This window comes from Solanum dulcamara, chromosome 2 (genome assembly GCF_947179165.1).
Source record: "Solanum dulcamara chromosome 2, daSolDulc1.2, whole genome shotgun sequence".
NCBI lineage: Eukaryota > Viridiplantae > Streptophyta > Magnoliopsida > Solanales > Solanaceae > Solanum > Solanum dulcamara.
Genome location: NC_077238.1, coordinates 1,097,725 through 1,121,606, shown reverse-complemented (window position 1 = coordinate 1,121,606; position 23,882 = coordinate 1,097,725). Strand labels below are relative to the sequence as shown.

At 35.5% G+C, this 23,882-nt stretch overlaps 3 protein-coding genes across 4 annotated transcripts; 1 reads left to right on the top strand and 2 right to left on the bottom strand.

Annotated features, from left to right (window-relative positions):
* Positions 1-1,054: 1,054 nt before the first annotated feature.
* LOC129879893 (probable F-box protein At1g65740) lies at positions 1,055-4,920 on the bottom strand. Its single transcript, XM_055953626.1, has 2 exons — positions 4,453-4,920; positions 1,055-3,116 (listed from the first exon to the last, which is right to left on the bottom strand). Exon 2 carries the CDS (start codon positions 2,292-2,294, stop codon positions 1,323-1,325), a length of 972 nt encoding a protein of 323 aa, XP_055809601.1. The 5' UTR covers positions 2,295-3,116; positions 4,453-4,920; the 3' UTR covers positions 1,055-1,322.
* Positions 4,921-6,835: 1,915 nt separating this feature from the next.
* LOC129879892 (uncharacterized) lies at positions 6,836-15,496 on the top strand. Its single transcript, XM_055953625.1, has 13 exons — positions 6,836-7,062; positions 7,150-7,259; positions 7,366-7,476; positions 7,580-7,637; positions 9,542-9,631; positions 10,102-10,196; positions 10,393-10,446; positions 12,148-12,285; positions 13,388-13,445; positions 13,542-13,656; positions 13,785-13,854; positions 14,207-14,278; positions 15,192-15,496. The coding sequence occupies exons 1-13, from the start codon at positions 6,885-6,887 to the stop codon at positions 15,306-15,308; spliced, it is 1,266 nt and encodes a 421-aa protein (XP_055809600.1). The 5' UTR covers positions 6,836-6,884; the 3' UTR covers positions 15,309-15,496.
* Positions 15,497-15,889: 393 nt separating this feature from the next.
* On the bottom strand, positions 15,890-23,843 carry LOC129879891 (vacuolar-sorting protein BRO1). Of its 2 annotated transcripts, none has more exons than XM_055953623.1 (9): positions 23,351-23,843; positions 22,313-22,620; positions 21,052-22,005; positions 20,368-20,457; positions 19,367-19,435; positions 18,445-18,585; positions 17,769-17,817; positions 16,876-16,979; positions 15,890-16,752 (listed from the first exon to the last, which is right to left on the bottom strand). In XM_055953623.1, exons 1-9 carry the CDS (start codon positions 23,709-23,711, stop codon positions 16,189-16,191), a joined length of 2,640 nt encoding a protein of 879 aa, XP_055809598.1. In that variant the 5' UTR covers positions 23,712-23,843; the 3' UTR covers positions 15,890-16,188. The 2 variants fall into 2 exon arrangements, with proteins under 2 accessions (XP_055809598.1, XP_055809599.1); XM_055953624.1 differs by having other exon boundaries at positions 23,299-23,379.
* Positions 23,844-23,882: the final 39 nt, after the last annotated feature.

Sequence of the window (23,882 nt, the reverse complement as noted above, 5' to 3'; positions counted from 1 at the left end):
AATTAAAGATGTTGTGTATGTTTGGGCTATTATATTCATCCCAAACACTTCTTTTGGTTTAGTATTAAAATTAAAACAAAGATGAATATGATTTCCACATACATAATACCAAAAAATATCTTCTTCTTTTTTCATTTCTATTGGTCTTTATACATGCTTGTGAAGGAATGGTACGCTTTATAACACCATACAATTATGTTGTGCTTTGTTCCAACTGGAGAGTTTCTTTTGATAAGCAGGTGGTACAAATTGTGTCTATTTTATCGACTAAGATGAAGGGTGTGTTCGATACTGATGTTTTTCGATTTTTTTTATGTTTGGTTGATTATAATTTGAAGAAAATATTTTTTAAAAAATAAAATTAAGCTCCTTAAAAATGAGAAAAATGACTTCTACAATGGAAGTATGTACAAGTGACATTCTACATTGATTGTGTACTCCCACCCTCCAATACACTTCATCTTCATTCCCCACTCCTTAGCCTCCATCCCCACTACTCCACCGCTGCACCTTCCATATTAGTTATTTAGATTACGTACAAATATTTTTAGGATAATAGTTTTTACTTATACACCGAACACATTTCCCTAAAATATATTTCTAAGAAAACATTCTCTCCGTACCAAACACACCGAAGCTGAAAGTCTGACTAAACTTCATAGTTGCTAGGTACATTGTATTATTGCAGCTAAACTATCTTAGACATTATTAAAACATTGTTAGTATAATTAAGAATAATATTTTAAAAAAATTCAATAATCTATCTTTCAGGAGCATTCATGTGATTTTCCCAAAAATTACCGTGAGTTCTTTGCCAAATTAGGTGGAGTAAGGAAGATTACTATTTCTCATTAAAAAAAATACGAAAGCTAGCACCCCTGATGCGTGATAGCTACATAAGCAATACTAAGAGCAATTAGCGATAAACTACTTTCCTGATCACTAAGTCAATATTTACTTTGTCAAAGTTCTTCTCTAAGCACACCCGTACGAGCATATATCCTCGGAGCTAAGGAGAGACTCTCGAAAATGCTTGGAGCACACTGAGACATCTAAATTTATATTCTTTATTGCTCTTTACATCACTTTATTTCTTCTTATTTAACTTGTTTCTTCTAGTCTGTCTCTAGGAAAAAAGAAATAACATAAGTTAGGTAGTTTTCAAAAGTCACTTACACAGCTAATACCACAATCTTGTATAGCATGCAATTTGGACGAAAAGAAAGCTAGGAATGAAAGAGAAATAAGTAAAATTAACTATTACCGAAAGAGAATTACATGCAATAAGTACTAAAGGCAACAAACTTAACCTAAAATCAAAACTAAACAGAGAAAGGAGTATTGAAGATCCATATAGGTGGACTGAATCTGTGATATGATTCACCAGTATAGTGAGGCTCAATTGTATCCTCAAACAAGTTGTATATGCCCATGTCCTTTCCACCTCCTTTTACACTAGAAAAGTACGCGGTAGAACAATCATCCGTAAAATATATATGATTGGCCTTGCATCCATACTGTTCAACGGCCATAGAGGCACTAAACCCGAGAAAGAGTGCCCTGTTTCCCAAATCATCAACATCTTCATAACTTTCATTATCTACATCAACCTTGGAAACAATAAATTCTTTAACGCCGTATGAATTTGTTTCGGGGTGGTTTTCAATTCCATCTCTAGTGATGACAAATAGTTCACCTAAAGAATGCACGATGTAGAGTTGCATTCCACAAATAAACTCGGAAGGCACTCCTTGAACTATCCTTTTAATGGGTCGTTCTAACCCTCTTCCTCTAAAGTCGAAGATGACAACATTTCCCAGAAAATTAACTCCATAAAACTGTCCATCATGATACGTTACATCAGAATAGGCCCCTTTATGAGTCACTGTGATAAACCTCGTGTTTCCAGGTTTCCAATAAGCTAATGAACGAGGAACTCCTTGATTTATCATCAAAATATAATCATCGTTTGTATGAGGATTGGACGAAAGTAGTGCTTTTACGACATAATACTCATATTGTATATGATAATCGTACTCGAAATTGTCCAGGGTATCCACGTGGGGCAATTCTATTAGAGAACGAGAGTTGAGGTGGAACAAATTCATATTCCCTTTAACATCTGCTGTGAAAATCCATCCTGGAATTCCAACACCCAAACAAAGTTTTCCAACCAATTCTGGGAAATTCATAGTGTAGGTGACACCATTTATTAAATCGAAAAACTCACGTGATTCTTCGTTTCCCTCTTTCTCAGCCAACATCAACAATGGGACCGGACATGCAACTTCCATCTTTGTGGAAAGTGAAATAGTAAGGATTTAAACTTTATGAATTTAGAATCCGAGTAATGATATTGTGATTGATAGAATACAAGAAACCTACCTACATTGCCTCACTTTTATAAGAGAAATTCAATCCCAATTTGGTGTTACTTAGGTTTACTACATAAGGAAAAGGTTGCCTTATAGGATTATAATTCTAATCCTTTTTCAAATATAATTGGAAATCAAATTAGGAGAATTATTCCAATTCTTTTATAAATGGGATTAGACCATGGGCCTGGATTTAACATGGGCCATAGCCCAACACTTACTATTTATCTCATTTAATTTGGACAGTTATTATGAAAATATTTTAAATATAAGAAGTGGGAACAATCATAATTTTAACATTTTCGGACAAAAATGAGAGAAAGTATTACGAAAAGATGATTTAAAAAACATAAATAGACATTAATTCCTTTCATTTCTTCCTTCTTTTTTTCTCCCTCTTTTTTCTCGTTACTTCTTTAATTTTTTTTCCTCTCCATTTTCCCCTCTTTCCCACTCATAAAATTTACCCAAATAAAACAATAAAAAGTTCCTACACAATCTAATATAAAAAATATAAGAAAAATAAGATTGAGTTATAGCTATACATAATCAACAATTACTCTTATAAACTCCTGTAAGGTCCATCTCCTTAATAAAAAACAACTTTACATGTAAAAAAAATACAAAAATAATATCAAGTGCTAGAAATATTTAAAAAAACCAAGGGAGCATACCTGCTAGCAAAGTAAAAAAGGAGCTTCATAGTCCCATTCTAATCATGCAACACTTTTAGTCATGCAACTTCAAAAACAAAGGAAAAATGTCAAAAAAAGATAAATAATTTTAATTTCTAGGCCTTGTCTATATCTAGTTTTATATATATATATATATATATATATATATATATATATATATATATATATATATATAGATAGATGTTATCGAATTCGTGATAAAGTAAGCAAAATTTTAATAGATTGAGCAAGTCTAGGCATGTTGAGAAAGGTGTTTGATAAATAGCATAACATAAAATTTAGAAGAGTGGGATGTGTGGGGGGTCAAGAAAAGAAGGAAGTTTATCGCGAGATGATGGCTGATGGTATACATTGAGCCTGATGTGGTGTTTCAGCTATGGGATCATTGCAAGGGTAATAAGTATGGAAAGAAAGAAGATTATTAATCATGTGTTGATATATGGTTTGGAATTGGAGAAAAGCTAAGGTTGGCTGATGCTCTTTAAGTATAAGGGTAATTCACGCGATGGTGGGAGCTTATTGCTGTGATCCTAGCTAGCTGGTGAACCGACTGTGAGCAAATATGGTATCCTAGCTCCCTGGAATACTCTTCTTTTCTCAACTATTTATGCTACTGAGGACTATTTGTTCCAATTGGTCATGGTAATCACTTTCTTGTGTTCTTACTTATTGCCCTTTGCTGAGGATTACATTTACCGGCATTGTCCAGCCTATCTACATATATTCCTCTTCAGCTCCACCCCATGCCAACACAGGCTATTTTGGTTATCTCCTCGGGTGATGAAGAATCTGGCCCGTGATACTCTCTCATCCCCTAGATATATGTTATTTCTCGTTTACTCTACTGTTGCTACAGAGTTCTGCTGCGCAATATTTGCTGCAGAGAGGACTGATCAATGGGAAAAGAATACACACTGCGTAATGCAGTTGGTGTAGATTGAAGAAATATCAACCATGTATATCAACACATTAATAGGAATACAAGAAAGTTAAGATTCGAAATATCAACCATTTTTATTGAACATATATCTCAATCTCATCATACTACTACAATTGAAATAGCTATCGAAATGACATTATAAATACGTAAGTTCCCAACAGCAATCTAACTCTGCTGCCCAAATGTTCAAAAAATCTACATTTGAATCAGTTATCCAAATGACATTACAAATATAAGTTCCCAACAACAATATAACTCTGCTGCCCAGATATTCAACAAAATCTACAACTGAATCAGTTTTAAAGAAAAAGACACTCTAAAAGTTTTCTCAGCACCAGCAAGAACAGAATCCGTCATTCAAAACATACCCACAAATAAAATAAAAAGAATCTTGAGAAAAAACAGAATCAAACAGAAACTTTGATTTTTGAATCATACATACCTCAGAATTCACTGCGATCAGAGGAGATAGAATTAGTCCTTTTGGAAACTGAAACTGCGAAATTGCAAAATCCCAAATGCCGACTGATACTCAAAAACGTATAAACCAAGAATTTTGACATCGAAAACGTAGGGAAACCAAGAAAATGGAGATGCATGGTAAGAGCAAAAACAGGGGAATACGAGAGATCCAAGAAAATGGAAGATTTCACTTGTGATTTTCTGTATCTTGATGGGATTGGAGTTCCTTTAGACTCCTAAATGTGTTCTTGCAAGTATCACAGACCAGCTTATTCTTGTGATGCACCTGATTGTTGTGCAGTTCCAAACCAGCCTCAAAATCAAAATGACTCTCGCACTCATAACAGAACGGAGGTCTTTTAATCTCTTTGGCTCTTTCAAGCTGTCTACGATACTTACCTTTCTCCATTTTCGAAAACTGTAGTATTTGAAATTGATTTGATTCTAATTTCTATCAAGAACAGCTTATTTATAGTAGAAGGGTGAGTTAGAAGAGCGGAATCAACATGTGCTTAATATTATTAAAAACAGGATAATTGTGTCATTTATTTAACTAATACTCTTTCCGTCCAACAATATTTATCAATTTTCGATTTGCACACTTTTTAAGAAATTATAAATAGAAGAATAATTTTTTTCATATTATTCATTGAATATAATAAATATAATATCTTGAAAAATGTAATAAGAAAATGACTATTAAATTAGGAACTAAATACAAAATTATCTCTTATTTTCATAAATTGAACAAATATTATTGAATATCTATTTTTAGTATAAGAACAACTATTGTTGGATAGATGGAGTAATAACTTGTATACACCGATTGTGTAAAAGAATTTTTATACAATTAGAGTATAATGGTGTTGAGACTTATTTTATGACTACTTAGCTTAAGCTTGACTATAGAAATATTTTTACAGCATTCATTAATGACCAAAATTTTCTTCTAACTCTCTACTTATGTACTTTATAGCTTCCCTTTATCTTGATAATTTATTGTCATACTATTAACTCTTTTTTTTTGTTAAATCGAAGGTTTATCATAAATCATCTCTCTTTCCTACAAATATAAAAATAGGGTTTAAATACTTTTTTTCCTTTTTAGACCCCACTTGTGAGGTTACGTTGAGTATATTATTGTTGTTGTTATAACTTTCCTTTATCAAAATATAATTACATTATCTTCTTTTGTCGGAAGAGCATGAAAAAACCAACATTTTTGGTAATATGGTTCACGTACTCCATGAGCTATCTGGATTTACGACGGTTATTATAACCTCCGCAAAACTATATTAAATTTGCAAATGATACCTTAGTTTTATGTTTCCCAAATAGCAATTTAAGGGTGATTATATCTTTAAAAAAATAGATGTGACTTATATACTTTTGTTTACAGATTCTTTCAGATTATAAAAAAGAATTTATTTCTCCTGATTTAACTTGTTTCTTCTAGTCTTGTTTCTAAGAAAAAGAAATAACAAAAGTTAGGTAGTTTTCAAAAGTCATTATTTACACAGCTAATACCACAATCTTGTATAGCATGCAATTTGGACGAAAAGAACTTTAACGCCATATGAATTTGTTTCTGGGTGGTTTTCAATTTCATAATAATTACCCTCCAATTAATATTTCTTAAAGAAGCATAAAAAAGTGATCTCGACAAATAATTTGAGACGGAGGGCAGAAGGATATGAAGATTACTTAGCAGCATGAAATTGAAGATGCAGAAATTGGCTACGTCTTTTTTCTTGTGTTTGAAATGCATGAATCTTCTTTTTCATTGTTCTCCCAAAATGCTAAAACTCAAGCACGCAGACCCAATAATCTAACTTTTCTACACCATAATACTCTAAAATTATTTCATAATTTTGCACTCCTTTTACACTTTTAAGTATTAAAAAATGCAAACAGAATATGTATACGCACACGAAAAAATAACTTCGTGAAAAAAGTGCAAGAAATCAAACATACATATAAATTCACTGATTAAATAAAAGAATAATAATCTTGGGATGAAACTTCTTATACACGATCTTCTGAAGTCAAAAACTGATTAGCCTGTTATTATTAGTTCTCTAAAATTATTTCAATATAAATTATATTGTATAATGGTTCATATTAAATAAGGATCAATATCATAAAATTTGATAAGAATTTATTCAAAAAACGCAACTAAATTTTTTTAAAAATAGTAATTTCTTATTTTATTATTCATTTTAACTATTATATTATCATGGGATGGGAGTATTGTTTTAATTTTATGAGATTAAAATGATTTACAAAAATGATTTATTAGTATTAAGCCTAATTTGGTAATTAAGTGTAACACTATATATACATATGTTAGAGTTTATTTTGGCATTTTGTATTACAACCTTCCTTCCTTAACCTCTAGCAGAATCATCGGAGATGAGCTTTCCAACCGGAGAAGTCGCCGGAGAGGACTTGTTCGCAAAGGCAACTGCAGCCGCCGATGACCTATACAGCTTTCGCGACAACTATTTCCCCTTAACTCCGGAGGAGAGACTCTCCAAATTGCAAAGCCAATCTGATCTAGCTCTTCAAATCCTCGATAAAATCCCTATAGGTAAAACTCTGTATTATTCGAGCTAAGTCTGCTGAATTCGTATGAAATGCGTTGAGTTCGGATTGTGTTTGTGAGAAATTTCTGCAGAAAAGAGGAAACTGCCACTTCAACGTGCAACCTATGAGTATCTAAGAGGGAAAATACTGGATGCAGTTCCTGTATATAAGAAGGAAGCAGAGGATCATCTGTCCAAAGCTGTGAGTGAAAGATAAATACAGACAACTAATTTGATTCCCTAAATATGCTTTGTTATTTAGTCAGTAGCATTGTTATTTGAAGTGTTTGTTAATTTGTTCGTTTTAGGTTAAGTTGAATCCATTTCTTGTGGATGCTTGGCTGTGTCTCGGTAACTGCATTTGGAAGAAAGGAGATTTAAATGCAGCTAAAAACTGCTTTACGTTTGCTCTTGGCAAGGTGGTTTAAGCTGCTGCTACATTTGGTACTATAAGATTTCAATAGTGAAGTATTATATAAAAGGGTGTAGACATATAATGTTTCCATTTGTTGATGTCTTCAGGGTCCAAATAAGAAAATTCTATGTCAACTATCAATGCTTGAAAGGAAACTGTCTCAAGGTGAATATTGTTGTATGCTAATCTTTTTTGTTCCTTAATGAGCATCACAGGTACATATATACTAGGTCCTTTTCTTTTGATAAGGTACATATGTATACTAGTACTGAATTGTAAATAGGAGGAAATGTGGCCATATGAAGTTTTTCTTTTATTGAGTGAGCCAACCTAATAAAGTTGGGTACAACCATGAAGAACTTCAAACTGAATGATTTATTATGTATACCTCCTGTTTTTTTTTGGAGGTCTCCAATATATCCTTAACGCTGAGGAATACAATTATACCTGTTTCACACACACACACAAAAAAAAAGATCTACGATGTATTATTTAGCATTAAATAAACGGTAGAGTAGAATTCTCCAATGGAGAGTTTACTTGATTGTCTGATGTTATGGTTTGTTTGTTGAGTCTTGTATGATCCTGTACCATCTTGGTACTTTATCAATAAAACTTTTGACTTTATCGTAAAAAGGAAGACTAGAACTTTTCCTTTTCACAGATGGGGACATGAAACCATGTAAGAAACTTTAAATTTTAAATAGAAATTCAAGCCAATGTGGTCTGACTTGTGCGATTTGCCAGGAACCCACAAATATCACCAACCTGATGACTAGAGAAATTGAGGCATCCATAATGATGATATCTTCCAATCCCTAATATTAAGGTCTGTATTTGCACTTTATGGGGTTGTATGGAGGAAAATATAACCGTATGGAATCAGTTTGTTGAAAAAGTCAAATTGAATGTAGGTGTGGTAAAAATATCAGATTGTGGCTTGATAAGTTGCTGGATAATGGAACACCAAAACAAAAACATCCAAATTTATTCAATCAAGGTCAACAAAGATGTTGAATCTAGAAGAAACTTTAATGATTCGGAGACTGTTAGAGTTACCGAGTCACTAGTAGAGCTGATACCGTATGAAAACCCAAAGGATTCAATATTGTGGAGAACAACAGAGGACTGAATTATTCTATGTAGTTGTGCTATCAGAGCTGCTGAGGAATGAAGTCTGATAATGTTTAAGGACCATTGAAAATGCTAGGGTTAGCAAAATTTCCAATAAAATTGTTTTTTCTTTTGGATGGATAGATTTACTGAGGCATGTTTAACTCATGACAACGTACAAAGAATATTATTCAATCTCTGTAACGGGGTGTTGCTTTTGGGAAGACTATCGAATCTGTGAAACATCCTATTACATATAAGGTGTATTTGGCAAATACTTGTCTAAAAAAGCTCAACTTGGCAAATCTGGTGTATGTTCTGAAATCTTTATGGGACTCAGTGGGTGTGGCTGGCAGTTAAATCAAACAATGACCAGTTGGCAGTGGCAGAAACTAAGGAAAGATCAGAGCCAGATATGAAGAACAATTCTATTATGAATTATGTCAATCATGGACATTTTGACTAGAAAGAAACCAGAAGTTTTGCAGCGAAAACAGAATATATACTTTTTCTTGATTAAAAAAAATTGTGCTGCTGCAATGTGGCAATTTTCATCCTTAGAGTTTTTTCTCTTCTAATTCTTCCTTAGAAAATCTCTTAACTTCAGTATGATCATATAATTTCATATTTCATCAATAGTAAAACATGAAATGTCATTTACATAGATGTTATTGTAATTTCTGCCTGAGATTTCTATTCTACATGTTCTTTGAGTCTTAATACAGAATGGACACCACTTCTGTCCCTCTGTTCTACTCTCCAAACTGATCGACCACTCTATTTCGAGATTTCTACCTTTTATAGTATTATCTTAATTTTGAAGTATTAAAGTGAAGAATCTATATTTAAGTTTTCTTGTCTGTATTTTTGCTTATGGTGAAAAGTTAACATCTTCGCTGTCATTTCTTTTCCTAAGAAGGCTGATCATTCTTTGTTCATCTATGTTTACTCTGCAGATGCGGAAAATCCAGAAGAAATTGTTGATGAAAGCATCAAACATGCCAGGGAAGCAATCACTTTGGATGTCAAGGATGGATATTCTTGGTGTAAGGAATCTAGTTTAAAGGAGACACTTCCTTAATTACTGAGCTCTAACATCCCTTAGATATGTTGTTACGAACATTCTTTGTTCAACCACTATCTACTTCTTTATTCAACTTTGACCTAGTGCTTCTCAATGATACTAAGTCCATGTTTGCATTGCTCTAAAACATGTTATAGTATAGAAGTAAAATGTAGTTTCTATACACACTCAATAATTAAGACATGGCAACTAAGTAGATTTAGTACTTATTCATTTAGAGTGCATGCTACACTTCACTTTTCACCTTAGGTTACTTCAGTACCATGCACGGCTAAAGTTCTGCTAGACTCATACACTAACTGATTTCGTGTGGATTTCTCCTGATAGATGAACCATGATCTGCATTTAATGCATCCAAATTCAAGTTTCTTCAATGCTCTTTCATCTGCCTTTTCTTTTATTGACTAGTATGGCTTCCATCTTTTTTAACAGATAACCTAGGAAATGGATTTCTCATTTCTTTTTTTGTGACTGGATCATGGGACCACAGCAAGCTTCTACAGTCATTAAAAGCATACCAGAATGCTGTAAGTATGCATTTGCTGATTGGACTTCTATAAAGCTTATCTTGAACGCAATTTCTCTTTGAGTCTGCACCTGCCCTGTTATAATCTTGCTCATGAACTTCGGATTTATCTGCTGTATGTTGAGCATTCTAAGTCTGTCATGCTCTATGTTTTATTTAGAAACTTGGAACTTCTTCTAATTCTGGACCCTTTTCAGGAGAGAGATGAAAAAATGAAGTCAAATCCTGATCTGTACTACAGTTGTGCCACTGTAAGCCTTATAACTTCTCAATTCTGATTTATTCTATTGTATAGTAATTTAGTGTGAGATTCTTTGATAACATCTCAGACACATTATAGCAAAAGTGGCCTTTCTTGACCCACTTGTTATCCGTTAGAAGTTTGGTTGTGGTTGCCACTGATTGCCTCAGTTCAATTATTATATTTTTTATAACCAACAATAACTACGCCTCATTCCTAAACAAGTTGGGTCAACTATATGAATAAAGTGAAAAATAAAGGAAAAGAAACTTAGATGGGGAAGTGTCCCATAATGAGATTTGACAAGCTGGGAAGCTAGATTTTTTTTTTCCAGTTTTGCCTTCTGTCTATCAGCCTCTCTACCTCCCAAGGCAGGGGTAAGGTCTCGTACCCCACTTAATCCGGGTATATTGTTGTTGCCTTCTGTCCATCTGTAGTACACCTTTCGTCCACTTTAGTTATGGAATTAATGCCTCTTTATGACCATGGTTCTATCGGAAACAACTTCTCTACCTTCACGAGGTAGTGGTAAGGCCTGCATACACTCTACCCTTCCCAGACCCCACTTGTGGAATTTCACTGGGTGTGTTGTTGTTGTATATGACAATGGTTCTATTTTGCATTTGAGATATAAGTAGAATGCCATTTGAACTGATCCAGAAAAAAAGTGTATATTAATTTCTCAAAATCCAAGGAAAAAAATGTCGATTTGGGAGAAGTGTACCTGAAGCTTTATAATAAAGACAAAAATTAGTTGATGCAGGGACCTTCATCAGCAAAGAGATTTGTCAATTCAGGGAACGCAATGGAACTTCGGAATGAGGGGAAAACAGAATGAGATGTCAACTCATTGAACCCTTCTTGAATCCTATGACCTTTTTCACTGTAGGAATCATTTCAGCATTTAGAGAGAATATTTCTTCAAAGATCCCCCTTCAAAGGATATTTTAATATATGCAAATATCAATGGGGCGCGTAGTTGTTGTAGTTTTAAGAAAACCATCAAAAAGCCTGTATCTGCAACTTCAAATGCTTATGTTGGAATTAAAAAGAACATTTTGTGACCAGAAGGTCACGGGTTCAAGCCTTGGAAACAGCCTCTGACAGAAATGCAAGGTAAGACTGCGTACAATAGATCCTTGTGGTCGGGCCTTTCCCCGGACCGTGCGCATAGCGGGAGCTTTAGTGCATCGAGCTGCCCCCCATTCTGTGAATCATTAACTAGTCCACTTCATTTTCCTTACTAAATTGGTGACTCTTCATGAATGGGGTGCGTAATTGATTCCTATTAAATATATGCAGATATTAACTCTCTCTTCATCTTTTTTCCCTCTTCTCGTTATGCTTAGAAATCGATTTATTAAGATCTACTAATCTATACAAAGTTTTCCCTATGCGTATTATGATCTTACATTTTTAGTGGCTTGGGCATTATATGCATAGTCATACAAGATTAGGAGCCTATCCAAAGAAGCTTACTTTTCTTCCTTTTTAAATCTAATGTCTGCATGCACAATGATCTTACATTTTTAGTGGATTGGGCATTATATGCATAGTCATACAAGATTAGGAGCCTATCCAAAGAAGCTTACTTTTCTTCCCTTTTAAATCTAATGTCTGCATGCACAATGATGTCTAAAATGTTGTCTTTACTTTCCTCTCCAAATCGTTTACAATAAATGCTTGATTGAATATGATTTGATTCTTAAAGGTGAACAAATATCTGGAGAATTATGAGAGGGCCCTTACTGGATTTGAAGCTGCTGCTTTAATGGATCCTAGTCTTAATGCTATGGAGGATGCACGAATGATAGTTCTGCTTCTTGATAAATTAGACTATTTGCTTCGGGTGAGATTATTTTTGTTGTGGCTAGATTGCATAAAGTATTTCCAGTGATCCTTCGTTTTATTTTGGCAAGCATTTAGGAAATCATGGCTGACAGCATTAGAGTCATAAGGAAATATCTGGAGATTTATGATAGGACACTTACTGTTCATCTAATTTTTATTGTCTGAGATGTGAAGTGTGTGAGTTGTGAATCATCCAAATAGAACCCTTTCCAGAACCAAAAAAAAAGAAATTTGATAAAATTAAAATGCATTTAAATATAGTCTTGTCCTTGGTATGGAACACACAGGTGATACTTTTGCAGCTTATGATACCTGACTTGCATATTATAAAAAAATGTCTCCCTTTTTCTGACGCAATAAAACGTTTGATATGTCGGTCTTTTAGGTGCTGTGCCTAATTAACATTTTCTGGTTAATGGTAGTGAGGGGAGACAAATTTTTCATGATAAATTTGTTTGGCAAGAAAGTTCCAAAAGATTGCTTTTCCTTTCAAACATAATTGTGGATCCGTTAAATGCTTGGGGGAACTGAGAAACTAGTTGATGCTAGGATTCTGTTTATACTTTATAGGTAGATGAGGTTATGTAGAAGCAAGAGTTGTTTTGAAAGGGAAGTCTGCAGTGGGTATCTTAATCTAGTGTTAACGTTGGTCACATTATGATGCTACAGACATCAAGTTAGAAACCTTACTAAGGTTGCACCAAATTCAATGAAAATATTCTCCAATTTGAATGTTAGTCATGGTGTAAATTTGGGATCCCAGCCTTTAGTGCTGAAGATTTATATACAATCCTGTTACCTTTGTCAAAAAAAATATATATATACATTTGACGTGCTGATCAATCCAGTTTATCCACTTAATGGTTGATTTAGTCTCCGTATTCATGTACTAGTTGTACTGGCAGGTATTTCTTCCAAAATTAGCTGTTTCTTCTTCATCTCTTCCATGTTTTTGAGAAATGTAGAAGAGTTCTTACAAAAGGAAAAAAAGAAGTGTACAATTCTGAATTTGTTTGTGTCAATCACTTCTGTTGGGTGCATAGAACATCTGTTGCGCATTTCACTTGAAGAATGTTGAATGATTTGGTCGTATCTCTCAGGGTCAGATTAAGGCTAAGCGGCTTTCTTCCCCATCATCATCTCTTGCCACAGTTGATTGTAAGGATTTATATTCATCTACTTAGTTAACAAAAGAGTTTGATGTTTGATAAAACCTCATTATGGATGAGGCTTTAACCAAGGAGCTTCCTGCAGTGAGTCATTCATACAAAAGAGCAACCATGGATCTCCTATCTGAAGGTCTTAATAAAGGAATTGCAGTCACAGGAAAAGTTTTGTTCTTTGCTAAGATAGAGAGTTTAGCTCCATTGTAAGTTACCTTGATTTCTATGAACCTAGAGCAGTTCATTGTTTTATCACTTTGCTCATTATTCATCCCCTTTGTAAATGAAATGGCATTCTGAACTGGTTTTCAAACTTTTATCTTATATTCTGCAGGTGCTATGTGCTATCCGATTCCAACCACACATGTTATGTAATTACGGTGTATGGTATTCGCAATGATGCTGTAAGTCATCCTTCTGGAGCTGTTTAATGTGTCTTAGCACGGTTCTTTGTTTGTGTTACTCAGTTCCCCACATTTTATCCTGACCCCAGATTTGATACAGTGAATACATTCATTAGTTCTTTGGAAGTGTTGCTTACTTCAAAATTGTCAACATATCACCCCCTCTGTCCTGCATTAACAAAGAACAAACTGATGAGACTAATTGGAACTGAATTTCATCTAATGTATTAATTTTTGAAAATGAGTTGGTGAATGTAGAACTAACCGTGACTATAATGTTTTACCTAGACTTATCGAAGTAACTAGCCACTTTTGGGTTGATTTGATCCTTTTGCCAAACTCCTATTTACAGATTAAAGAAGGAGATCAGGTCACCTTATTGGAGCCTTTCTACCGTTTTGTTGATTTTTCTTGGAAAGGAAAGGTAATCTTTTATTGTTATGTTATTGATGTTATTCTGCACTTGTTGCAACTTGGCCATCTACTTTGGATGTCTTAAAATTTCTTTTTTCTAGTTTGCGAAAATCATTGTATTATTTTTTTTTATTTTTTTTTAATCGGTAAAATAATACAGTAACATTTTATTTATAAGACCACCAGCATAAAGATAACCCTAGTTAAGTTACAAGGAACAGTGTTGTATTTATTGTGAGCCTCACTTTAACTACAAAATAAGCAGAGAACTCAAATGTAGGATTTGACTGTGACTCAGATAAATAGCCCATGTCAACTTTGGTGATAAAATGTCGTATCAGTTTTTTCCTAACAGGTTTTATACTCTTGTTTAGCATTCATGTTAAATTCAAAATCTCATTTACCCGTTCAACTCGCCAGCGAACTCCTGCTTTATGTTTCCTCTTCCATCTGAGGTCCATGTTATCCACATTTCCTTGCCAACCCAGTGAACCATACCTGACCCAAACACCCCATATCTATACTCATGCTTTTCCTTGTTCATACCTTCTGCTGCCGTGGCTGGATTGTGGCAATATTATCCTCTAGCTGTGGATTTCCTTAATTCTTATCACCAATTATTGGAACCAGAAAGAAAGATAAAACAAAAGCAAATATTACCGAGTTTGATATTTTTGCTTGAGCTCCTAGTATAAAATCCTTCTCCAGCTAGGGGATAATATTGCCAACCTTTCCAGCAATTAGGAGTGAGAACCCATTGGAACGTCATTCAAGCAATGCTTGGAGGACTAGTTTTTTGTGCATCGTCGAATGAAGATTAGTCTTGAGGCTGGAATTTTTTCATTTAGTCTGTGATAACCATTTGTGTTTTACATGTTCAAACCTCATCCTCATGAAGTTACTTGTTAATTTTGACCCTACAGCACTACCAGTTCAAATCAGTGCGAGTGGATTTTGTGGAACAGCTTCTTGTAAATGGAAAATGTTTGTCTCCTCATCATGCAGTTCGTACGTCAATCTATGCGCAACACAAGGCATGATGAATCATAATCTTCTCTTGTAAATGTAAGCTACCAAGAAAAATTTGGCAATTTCTTCACTGTGAATTGATTTTCTTGTAAATACTGATATGTGCAAAACAGCTGATCAGAATTTTTGAGTGCTTGTTCAACTACCTGCCCAAGCAAATGTACTTGTTTTTTCCATACTTTCTTGGATGCTTGTCTTATGGATTTGTCTCATTTGGAAGACGTTACTCTTTTTTTGTTGTTTTCGTTTTTGAAATTGATGTCCTTTGAAAACAGTCTCGCTACCTGTAGCGGTAGGGTTTGCAAACACTCTACCCTCCTAAATGTTTAGTTAATTCATACTCTCCTCCCTACATTTTTTGGGGGTTGTATTACTAGTTTAGACTGCACATCTATATTGCGATCCTTTATTCATTGGCAGACATCGAGTAGAAAACTAGTTCTCAAATTGATATCTTGATACACAAGCGATTCTGGCATGAGGAGAAGCGCTTTCTTCCTGCTCGACTTGACTGCTATTCACCAGCACAGGAGGTGATCGTGATACCGAAGAAAAGTACTCAAAATTTATTGGAAAAGCAATACAAAGTAAGTACCGTAGAAAAATATTCTCAATTTGAAATTCATGTAGTAGCTTACAAAGTAGCAGAACTTTGAATTAGTAAATCCAAAATGCATTTTCGTCATCTCATGGAAGAAAAAAATCATACAAAGAGACCAACTCTATACATACAGGTAAACCTAGATGTGTTTCATTAACTTGCATACAATTCATAATGTGATCCAATGGAGAGATAGTATCAACAGAGACAACTAGCGGATTGAAACCTCTATAGAGAATAAATCAAAATATACTGCAGAAGAAAATGTCAAGATTGTACATAAAGACAAATCATTGCCGGTAATATCCACTCTGATGGGGAGGAGGATGATATGGAGAAGGGACGGTATACGGAGGTCGAGGCATAGAACCTTGTTGCTGCAGAGGTGCAGGTTGCTGAGGAGGTGCATTATAGTAGGGACCCCGCCACCCTGGATATGCAGGTTGGCCATACTCATGGCTCGGTGGAGGCTGTTGTTGATGCTGAGGTGGTGGATATGGTGGACCTGAAGCTTGCAAGTTGTAAGGCGGTGTAGGCTGCTGCGGAGGGGTACCATAAGGTGGTGGATTTTGAGCATAACCAGGCATTGTGGGTTGATGAGGGGATTGGTAAGTAGGAGCCGGAGGTTGAACAGCATTGGGAATATTCGCGGGGTCTGCTGGAGGTTGAGGATTGGATCTTGGAACCTGATAAGACTGAGCAACAGAAGGATAATTATAGCCATTTGAACCTTTATTCTCCTGGAAACTAACACCTGACATTTGTCTTTGCACCTCATCCATCATTTCCTGGCACTGCATGTTTCTTGTCATCACAAAATCACTGCCCTGTTGCTTTACATTTGTGATCGCGTCCTGTTTAACCCATGAAAAGGAGAATGTCAGTTCGTCATTCTTCAGTCGAAGGGCAGAGGAATGTGAAGCCCAGCAGCGCTTACACGCACACACCCTTTCTCGAACAGATGAAAAATTACATACCTGAAGTGTAACATAGAACTTCAGTCCCTCGTTGATATTCTCCTTTATTTCTTGATATTTCGAAATGGCAGCTTCGATTTGCTTATAGGTTCTCTCACGGGATGCTGTAACATTGAGAAGTACACATTGAGCCAATAAAAATTAGCAAATACTACTAGAATTAGAGATCAACATTGGACAAAAATTAATAGCAACAACATATTTCAAAGTAAACAAATCAGATATCTATAACTATATTTAGGTTGAACATGGTTGGTTCATTGTTCCTTCGGTATTAGTGGCAATGGAAGGAGCAAGCTTCTACACACCCCGACTCATTGACGATATTATCAAGGCCTTTTGTCTTTAATTCCACAGCCTCCTTATGGTGTCCCTGGCTTCTGAAATGTGTAGGGTATGCAAGGAATGCGGCTCATCCAGGTAACATCACTTTTGGGTCATTACATTTTTGCACTTCTCATAGAATACTAAATTGGCTTTCTGCTAATTGACATTTTGTTGGCCAGTAGTGAAAAAGTCTCACTTGGTAGTATCTTTCGATGTTATATAAGAATACTAAGTTGGTCTTTCAATGTGGTAAAGCTTCAGTCATAAATGAAAAAGAAAAACAGACACCCTAGTTCTCCAACCAGAGCCTGCACATCCTGTCCTGCAAATGTGATCATAAAATATGGAAATCGTATCTTAATATGGGTGAGACAACAACTCACCATGTTCCTGGGGAAATCAGACTTGCAAGAACAAGTGACTGCGACCTACTTCTATTATCTTTTCCAGTTAGGTAAAGCGTAGCTTGTAAACATACAGAACTTGTTTATTAACACCACAAGGCACCGTAAAAATCAAAGCTTCAACATGCTTCAGACAGTATCCCTGAAAGATAGTGCAGATACCTTTATAATCCTCAAGATTGAAAATAGAAGCAAAGTCCACATTTTGAGCCTACAAATGAAAAAATCATTAGAGAGCATTCAAAGAAATACATTGAAATAATAAAGTCGTAGTAAGATGGTCTTTTTCAGAAGTGGGAATTGTTATGTCGTTCAGCCATCAATAGGGCTTTAGTTTTACACAAAGATTCTCAAATGTTAAGCATTTTTTATCACTCCCTAGGAACAGATTAGAACAAAGCAGTGCACTACAAACCCCATAAGAAATGCCATTGCAATCAAGTAGTAGATCATCTTTTATCTCCTTGACCCTTCCCCCTTTCGAATAATCTCATTAATAGCTTCAAAACTTTTCTTTGACAAGGTAGATAATTTCATTAGTAAAACTCCATACACAACCAAATATTATCCCACTTATCAAAATCAGAAGCAGAAAACATCAGAAATGCAAAGGAAAATCCTAAACTACTCCAAATATCAATCCAGACATAAAATATTCGAAGAAATGCAAAGTGTGGCATTGGACTAGAATGTGCAATACGTGCAATCATAAATTCACCAGGTTAATGTCCCCCTAGAATAGTCATATGATATTTAAAGCTTAAGGCAGATGCTTCAGCATCAGAAAGAAAAGAGCAGTAAAAAGGGAAATCCCAGAAATTTAAACTTTATATCAGACCTGAATCTGCAGCAACAATTGTTCTTGTGCCTCAAGGTTCTTGGATATTTCTTCACAAATATGATCATATTTTGTGATCTCCTTTCTGAAAAGATCCTCATGGGAGCCAGTGGATGACATCAGCTTAGGAAGTATATCATCCTGTGCAATACCCCACAATATAAATGTAAAGCTGGATCCCGCAAATCGTGAATCAGTGAGCAAAGAAGCAAAACAAATACCAAGAAACAAGCACCTTTCCTATGGAAACAAAAATGTTTGACCAAGACAAAGTGCAATTCATTTTCGGTGACCTGTTGTCAATGGATGACGATTAAATAGCAACCACTAAACAGTTGGGAAGTAGTGTTAACCTTATGTGTTTGCTTCTTTAAGGCTAATGCTATCTTTCATGTGCAACGGATTAATCTGTTTGACTTCCTAAGCTCCAAAAGGAAATGGAGCTGTGAGACCACATCTGATAGACTTAACAAGAAGTAGCTAAAATACATAACCAAAGTAGGGTCATGATACACTATGATGCCCCCAGAATGACCATGCACATAAGAATCAGCTGCACCAATCTTTTTTTTTTTGGTTATTAAGACTTCTAACAGGGCAGGGGAGATGGATAACTAATCTAATACAGTACAGCTATGATCGGGTAATAGCGCAGATAAGATTAAGCAAATGCAAAGACAAGTAATAAGTTACCAGTCCATAATAATTTAAGCAAACACATTATTCTGCTCAGTTTGGTGCAAGCTTATATGACTTGTATCATGATGAGTACTATCAAGTAGAAGACAAAATATCTTACGTGTGAACTAGCAAATGACCTCTGTTTCTGCTTTATTCAAGGAATTCAAAAGATCCTACTTGTTTAACAAGCCTATGAGCAAAAGCAGTACTGCATAAGGTACAAGTGGCTACGTTATAATACCTTCCTCTTCATCTCTTTCAGCATATCTTCAAGCCCTGCACGCTGAGTGCCAAGACCTTCTAATTGTCTCTGCAAATATAAGCACCAATAACTTGAAAGAGTCTGTGGAGGCAGCTATTTTCTTTATTTTTTATGACATAAGTCTGTAGAAACAAATATCATGACTGAAACTTAAAGTTTGTTCATCCAATAAACAAAATATCCCCCAAATGGATCCAACAGAAGTCAGGAACTTTGTCTTCCACAGTCCATAAATTCAACCTTCTTTTTATTTTTAACCAGTAAAGGATAAGTATATTGATTACCAACACAAGTGAGCGCTGGAGAATATACACAGTTGGCATCATTGAAACTTGTGTAAAGTGCTAAAATTCTATCATGGCTTCAACATCATTAAAAGAAGCCATATTGCACCAAAAAACAGTGTAGAACTACATTTGTATTTCACCATACTAACAGTTCTTTTCTTCTCTCAAAATGTCGTGTTCCTAACCTTCCAGGTCCACCACCGAATAAATTCAACCCTTTTTTCATCACACCATAACTTAGGCATTAATCAGGCTTGTTATTAAGCTTTCTTTTCTACTGTTGTTACTTATGGTCAATCTTCATGTTTCCTTTTTGTGTATTCACTAATAGAGTATTCTTTATTACACCAAAACTTGAAACATAAATTTTTGCATGGTGTCTCTGTAGGAAAAAGGTACTTGATTATGTCTTAAAAGTAATTAGACAATTTTCAAACTGAAAGTAACCATGTCTTTTAAAACAAAACATGCAAGTGCTGTATACTTTCTTTTAATAAATAGGTTACATTAACCAGTAATGTTCTTTAGTAAACATCACTAGTGAAGTGTTTTCGAGAGAATATTCTATAGCTACTCTAGAAACACGTATTCTATAGCTACTCAAGAAGCATGGCTGCAACATAACCCATGATAAAGGATACAGCAAGAATCCAAGAACAGTAACGCAAATGTAGCCTTGCTAACTTGTCTTACCAAGCTCTGCTTCAGAGCTCCCGCAATGGCATCTTCATTGGCATCCAACGACATGATTGGTCTTGCCAAGGTTGGAAGAGCAGATTCAATCTATCACAGAGAAAAGTGCCAGGTTAGATTATGCTTCTGCTAGCTACTTGGGGAGATATAAAAGTAATATCAAATTGTAAGAAATGACTTTAACTATGAACTTCTCTAGCTGTAACATGGCATATACATACAACATACTAAAGAGCAAGCACTTCAAAGTTGTGTAGTCGAAATCAAATATCTGAGAATCCAAATATAGTTATTTTAAACTGTTAAAATAAGAATGACAGCATATAGTTTTTTGAAAATAAGAGTAATGGAAACAGAAAAAAGGCAGCCTAGTGCACTAAGCTCTCACTATGTGTGGGGTCCCGGGAATGGCAGCATATATTAAATACATATCAAACAAATCACCAAGCTCTCCCAATGTCACAAGTTGTCGAAAAGATCTTATTCTGATAGCTCACAATGTGAAAACTATCCAAAGAATACCCACTAATACTATGTCTGTACAGAACCCATAGCACAGAATGTCAGAATTCTTTTCTACATGTCTTGATGAGTGAAATTCATGACAAAGCTATATACACATCACATGACTAGTTGTCTATAATAAGGTTTCACAAAGAATCTAAATGCTCAATAAATACATACTGGACGGCGGTCAAGGATTGACATGAGTGCTGCATGATCCCTCATTGATCGTTCAATCCTGGCATCACTCTCTGCAGCTTGCTTCAAGTTAGCTGCAAACCTGTTTAACCTGTCCTGTAGGTTCTTTGTTAGAGTACTAGATTGAGGCCTTGTCCATCGTGTTCCAAATTTACTTCTAAATTGAGCATCTTCTATTGCTTCTTTTTGCAAAAGCTCCTCAGTTTGGACCAGCAATTCCTGGTTCACCCTCTTCAGATCATTGAGCTGCTGTAGCTCAGCTTCTAAACCAGCTGGACCACCACAAATTTGAACTGCCTCTACATCTTCTTTTAAGGTCATGGGTAGAGTTAAGTTCCCCTCCAATGCAAGAATAGAATCAGGCAAGTCCATTTCCCTTAGCTTAACTCGAGCTAGCTCACTTCCCTGTTGCAATCTCTCAGCTTGAGCTCGAATGACGTCATCAACCATTTCGGTGTACCTGGACAGAGCTTTAGCACTGTTATCAGGAACAAGACTGGCAAACATCTTCTCCTTGCTTGCATCCAGAACATCATTCATTGGCATAGGCTTGACCATCGCAAATGCTGGAAGAGGAGGCAGAGAACTGGCTTGCGGAACTCTCATGAGGTAAACTCTATCATTCTCCTTCACAGCTCTTGCCAAGTTTTGATTTAAATTAGCCTCTATCTTATTAATTGCATCCAAGAGCTGCTGTGCTGCTCCCTTTGATGATGTTTTTTTGGCGTCAGACAACGCACTAATCCCACTTTTCAACCTTGCAATTTCCTCTGCAATTTCTTCTTTCTCATGGAGTTCCATACCGTACCTATAGCAGGCCTCAGCATAAAACAAGGCAGCCTTCAGCTGAACATGAGCCAGCCAACCCTTGTCAAAGTGGTAGTTTAAAGGTGCGACATTTAATGCTGCCAAGGCTTCCTCGTAATAAATCCCTACCTGTATCATTCGTACAAACTCATTTTAGAACTAACTGTTGCATTAATTAGTGCAAAGAGGAAATCATCATCTTACATAAAATTAGCAGCCCAACCAGAAAATGTCATTGCCTACATAGTATCATCCAGAATGGCTTTTTTATATATTACCAAATATCAAATATCGATAAAGGCATTTATTGAATCCTATGCAATTGGGGTGTTCGTTCTCTACCATACAATCAAATAAAAAGTTAACTTGACAAAACTATAGAAAGTATGAAGTGGTAAAGGCTGAAACAAATAAGGCACTATAACCAATAGACAACCTGTCTTGAAATCTTTGCACAGACTCCAGGAGTGCTTCCCTTGGCAATGGTATTCTCAAAAACACACTCCTGAGCCTGCGCTAGCATGAGTCTTTCCAACATCCCAGCACATTCCACTGACATGTCAACTGTGTTGGAGGTACCCATTGATGCCTTCATTGCCACATTGTCTCTCAGGAAAGCGAATGCCCCAGCTGCAGCAATAAAGGAATGTGATGCCTGCCTTCTACCCTCCACTGCGGATCGATCCAAACTCAATCCCATCTGACTGTGCACTGCCCCCAGATTGAACAAAACTGCAGCTTTCTCTGCGGCAAAAAAAAAGGCTAAATAAAAATATAACAAGATGATAAATTAAGTTTGAATTTGACTTCTGTAAGTTCATAAGGTCCCCATATTATATATAGAAGGTACAAGTTCGAATTTTAATGACTATTTAGTTATTGGGACGAAGAATTTGACTTCTGTAAGTTCATAAGGTCCCCATATTATATATAGAAGGTAAAAGTTCGAATTTTAATGACTATTTAGATATTGGCACGAAACTAATTATTAATACCTTTGCCCTGTTTGGTTTTGAAGTTTCTACTTATTTAATCACTGTTGTTCTGTTAAACGAGATTCCAATGGTTAGTTACTCGAAAAGAAACTTTTGCAACTGACCATATTGTGTTAATGACACTGATAGATTTTAGTCACCTACCTAAAACCGGCATTTCTAAATAGTCAGTTCATTTTCCAGATTCCAAATCAAACAGAACCAGCCTCCAAATGATGCATTGCACTATTTCTTATCTATTCCCTTCTGCATCAGGCAATTAAAATTTTGATCTTGTTAAAGTTTTTACATTTCTGGAGCAAATTCGGACGTTATTCCAAAATCCAAATTCCAGGATACTTAATGCATTTGGAAAGGAAAATTAGACCAATGTATGTTAGCAGCTCAAAATCAAGTGTAAAGCAATTCTAAGTTGTACTTCACGTACCACCTATTGTACGCATAATTCCAAGTCCAATCAAATTAAGCTGATTCAATACCTAGATGAATGTTCTGCTGTACAGCTTTCTGCTTGATCTTGAAAGTATCGTACCAAGTGAAAAATACGGAGTTGATGTGATCCTTATCAGGTGATATAGGAAAGCGAGATTCAACAGCACAGAGGGCTTTATAGTAATTTTGCAACGTGTCACGGCGAGCAGATAGCGAATCGGCGGGAACACGTTCGATTTCGGAACGGTACTGCTTGATAGTTTCGAGATCATCATCGAGGTTTTGAGCTTCGCGTTCGGAGTAGTTGAAAACGATGTAGTTTCGTAATGGACGATAGAGATCGAGTGATACGGTTTTCTTCTCGAAGATTGCTAGCATGACGTTGGCCGCCGCCGACGGTGACGCCATGGTTACCGGTGACCTTTTGTAGTAGTGAAGATGATTTCAAAGTATATGGAGTTTTGTATTTTGTTGTATGAAGAAGAAAATGAGAGCTTCGGCGAAGAATCCAACCGTGTATTTTGGTGCGTATTATGTTTCTAAATTATTTTTTTGGGATGATGGGGCGTGAACTTTACT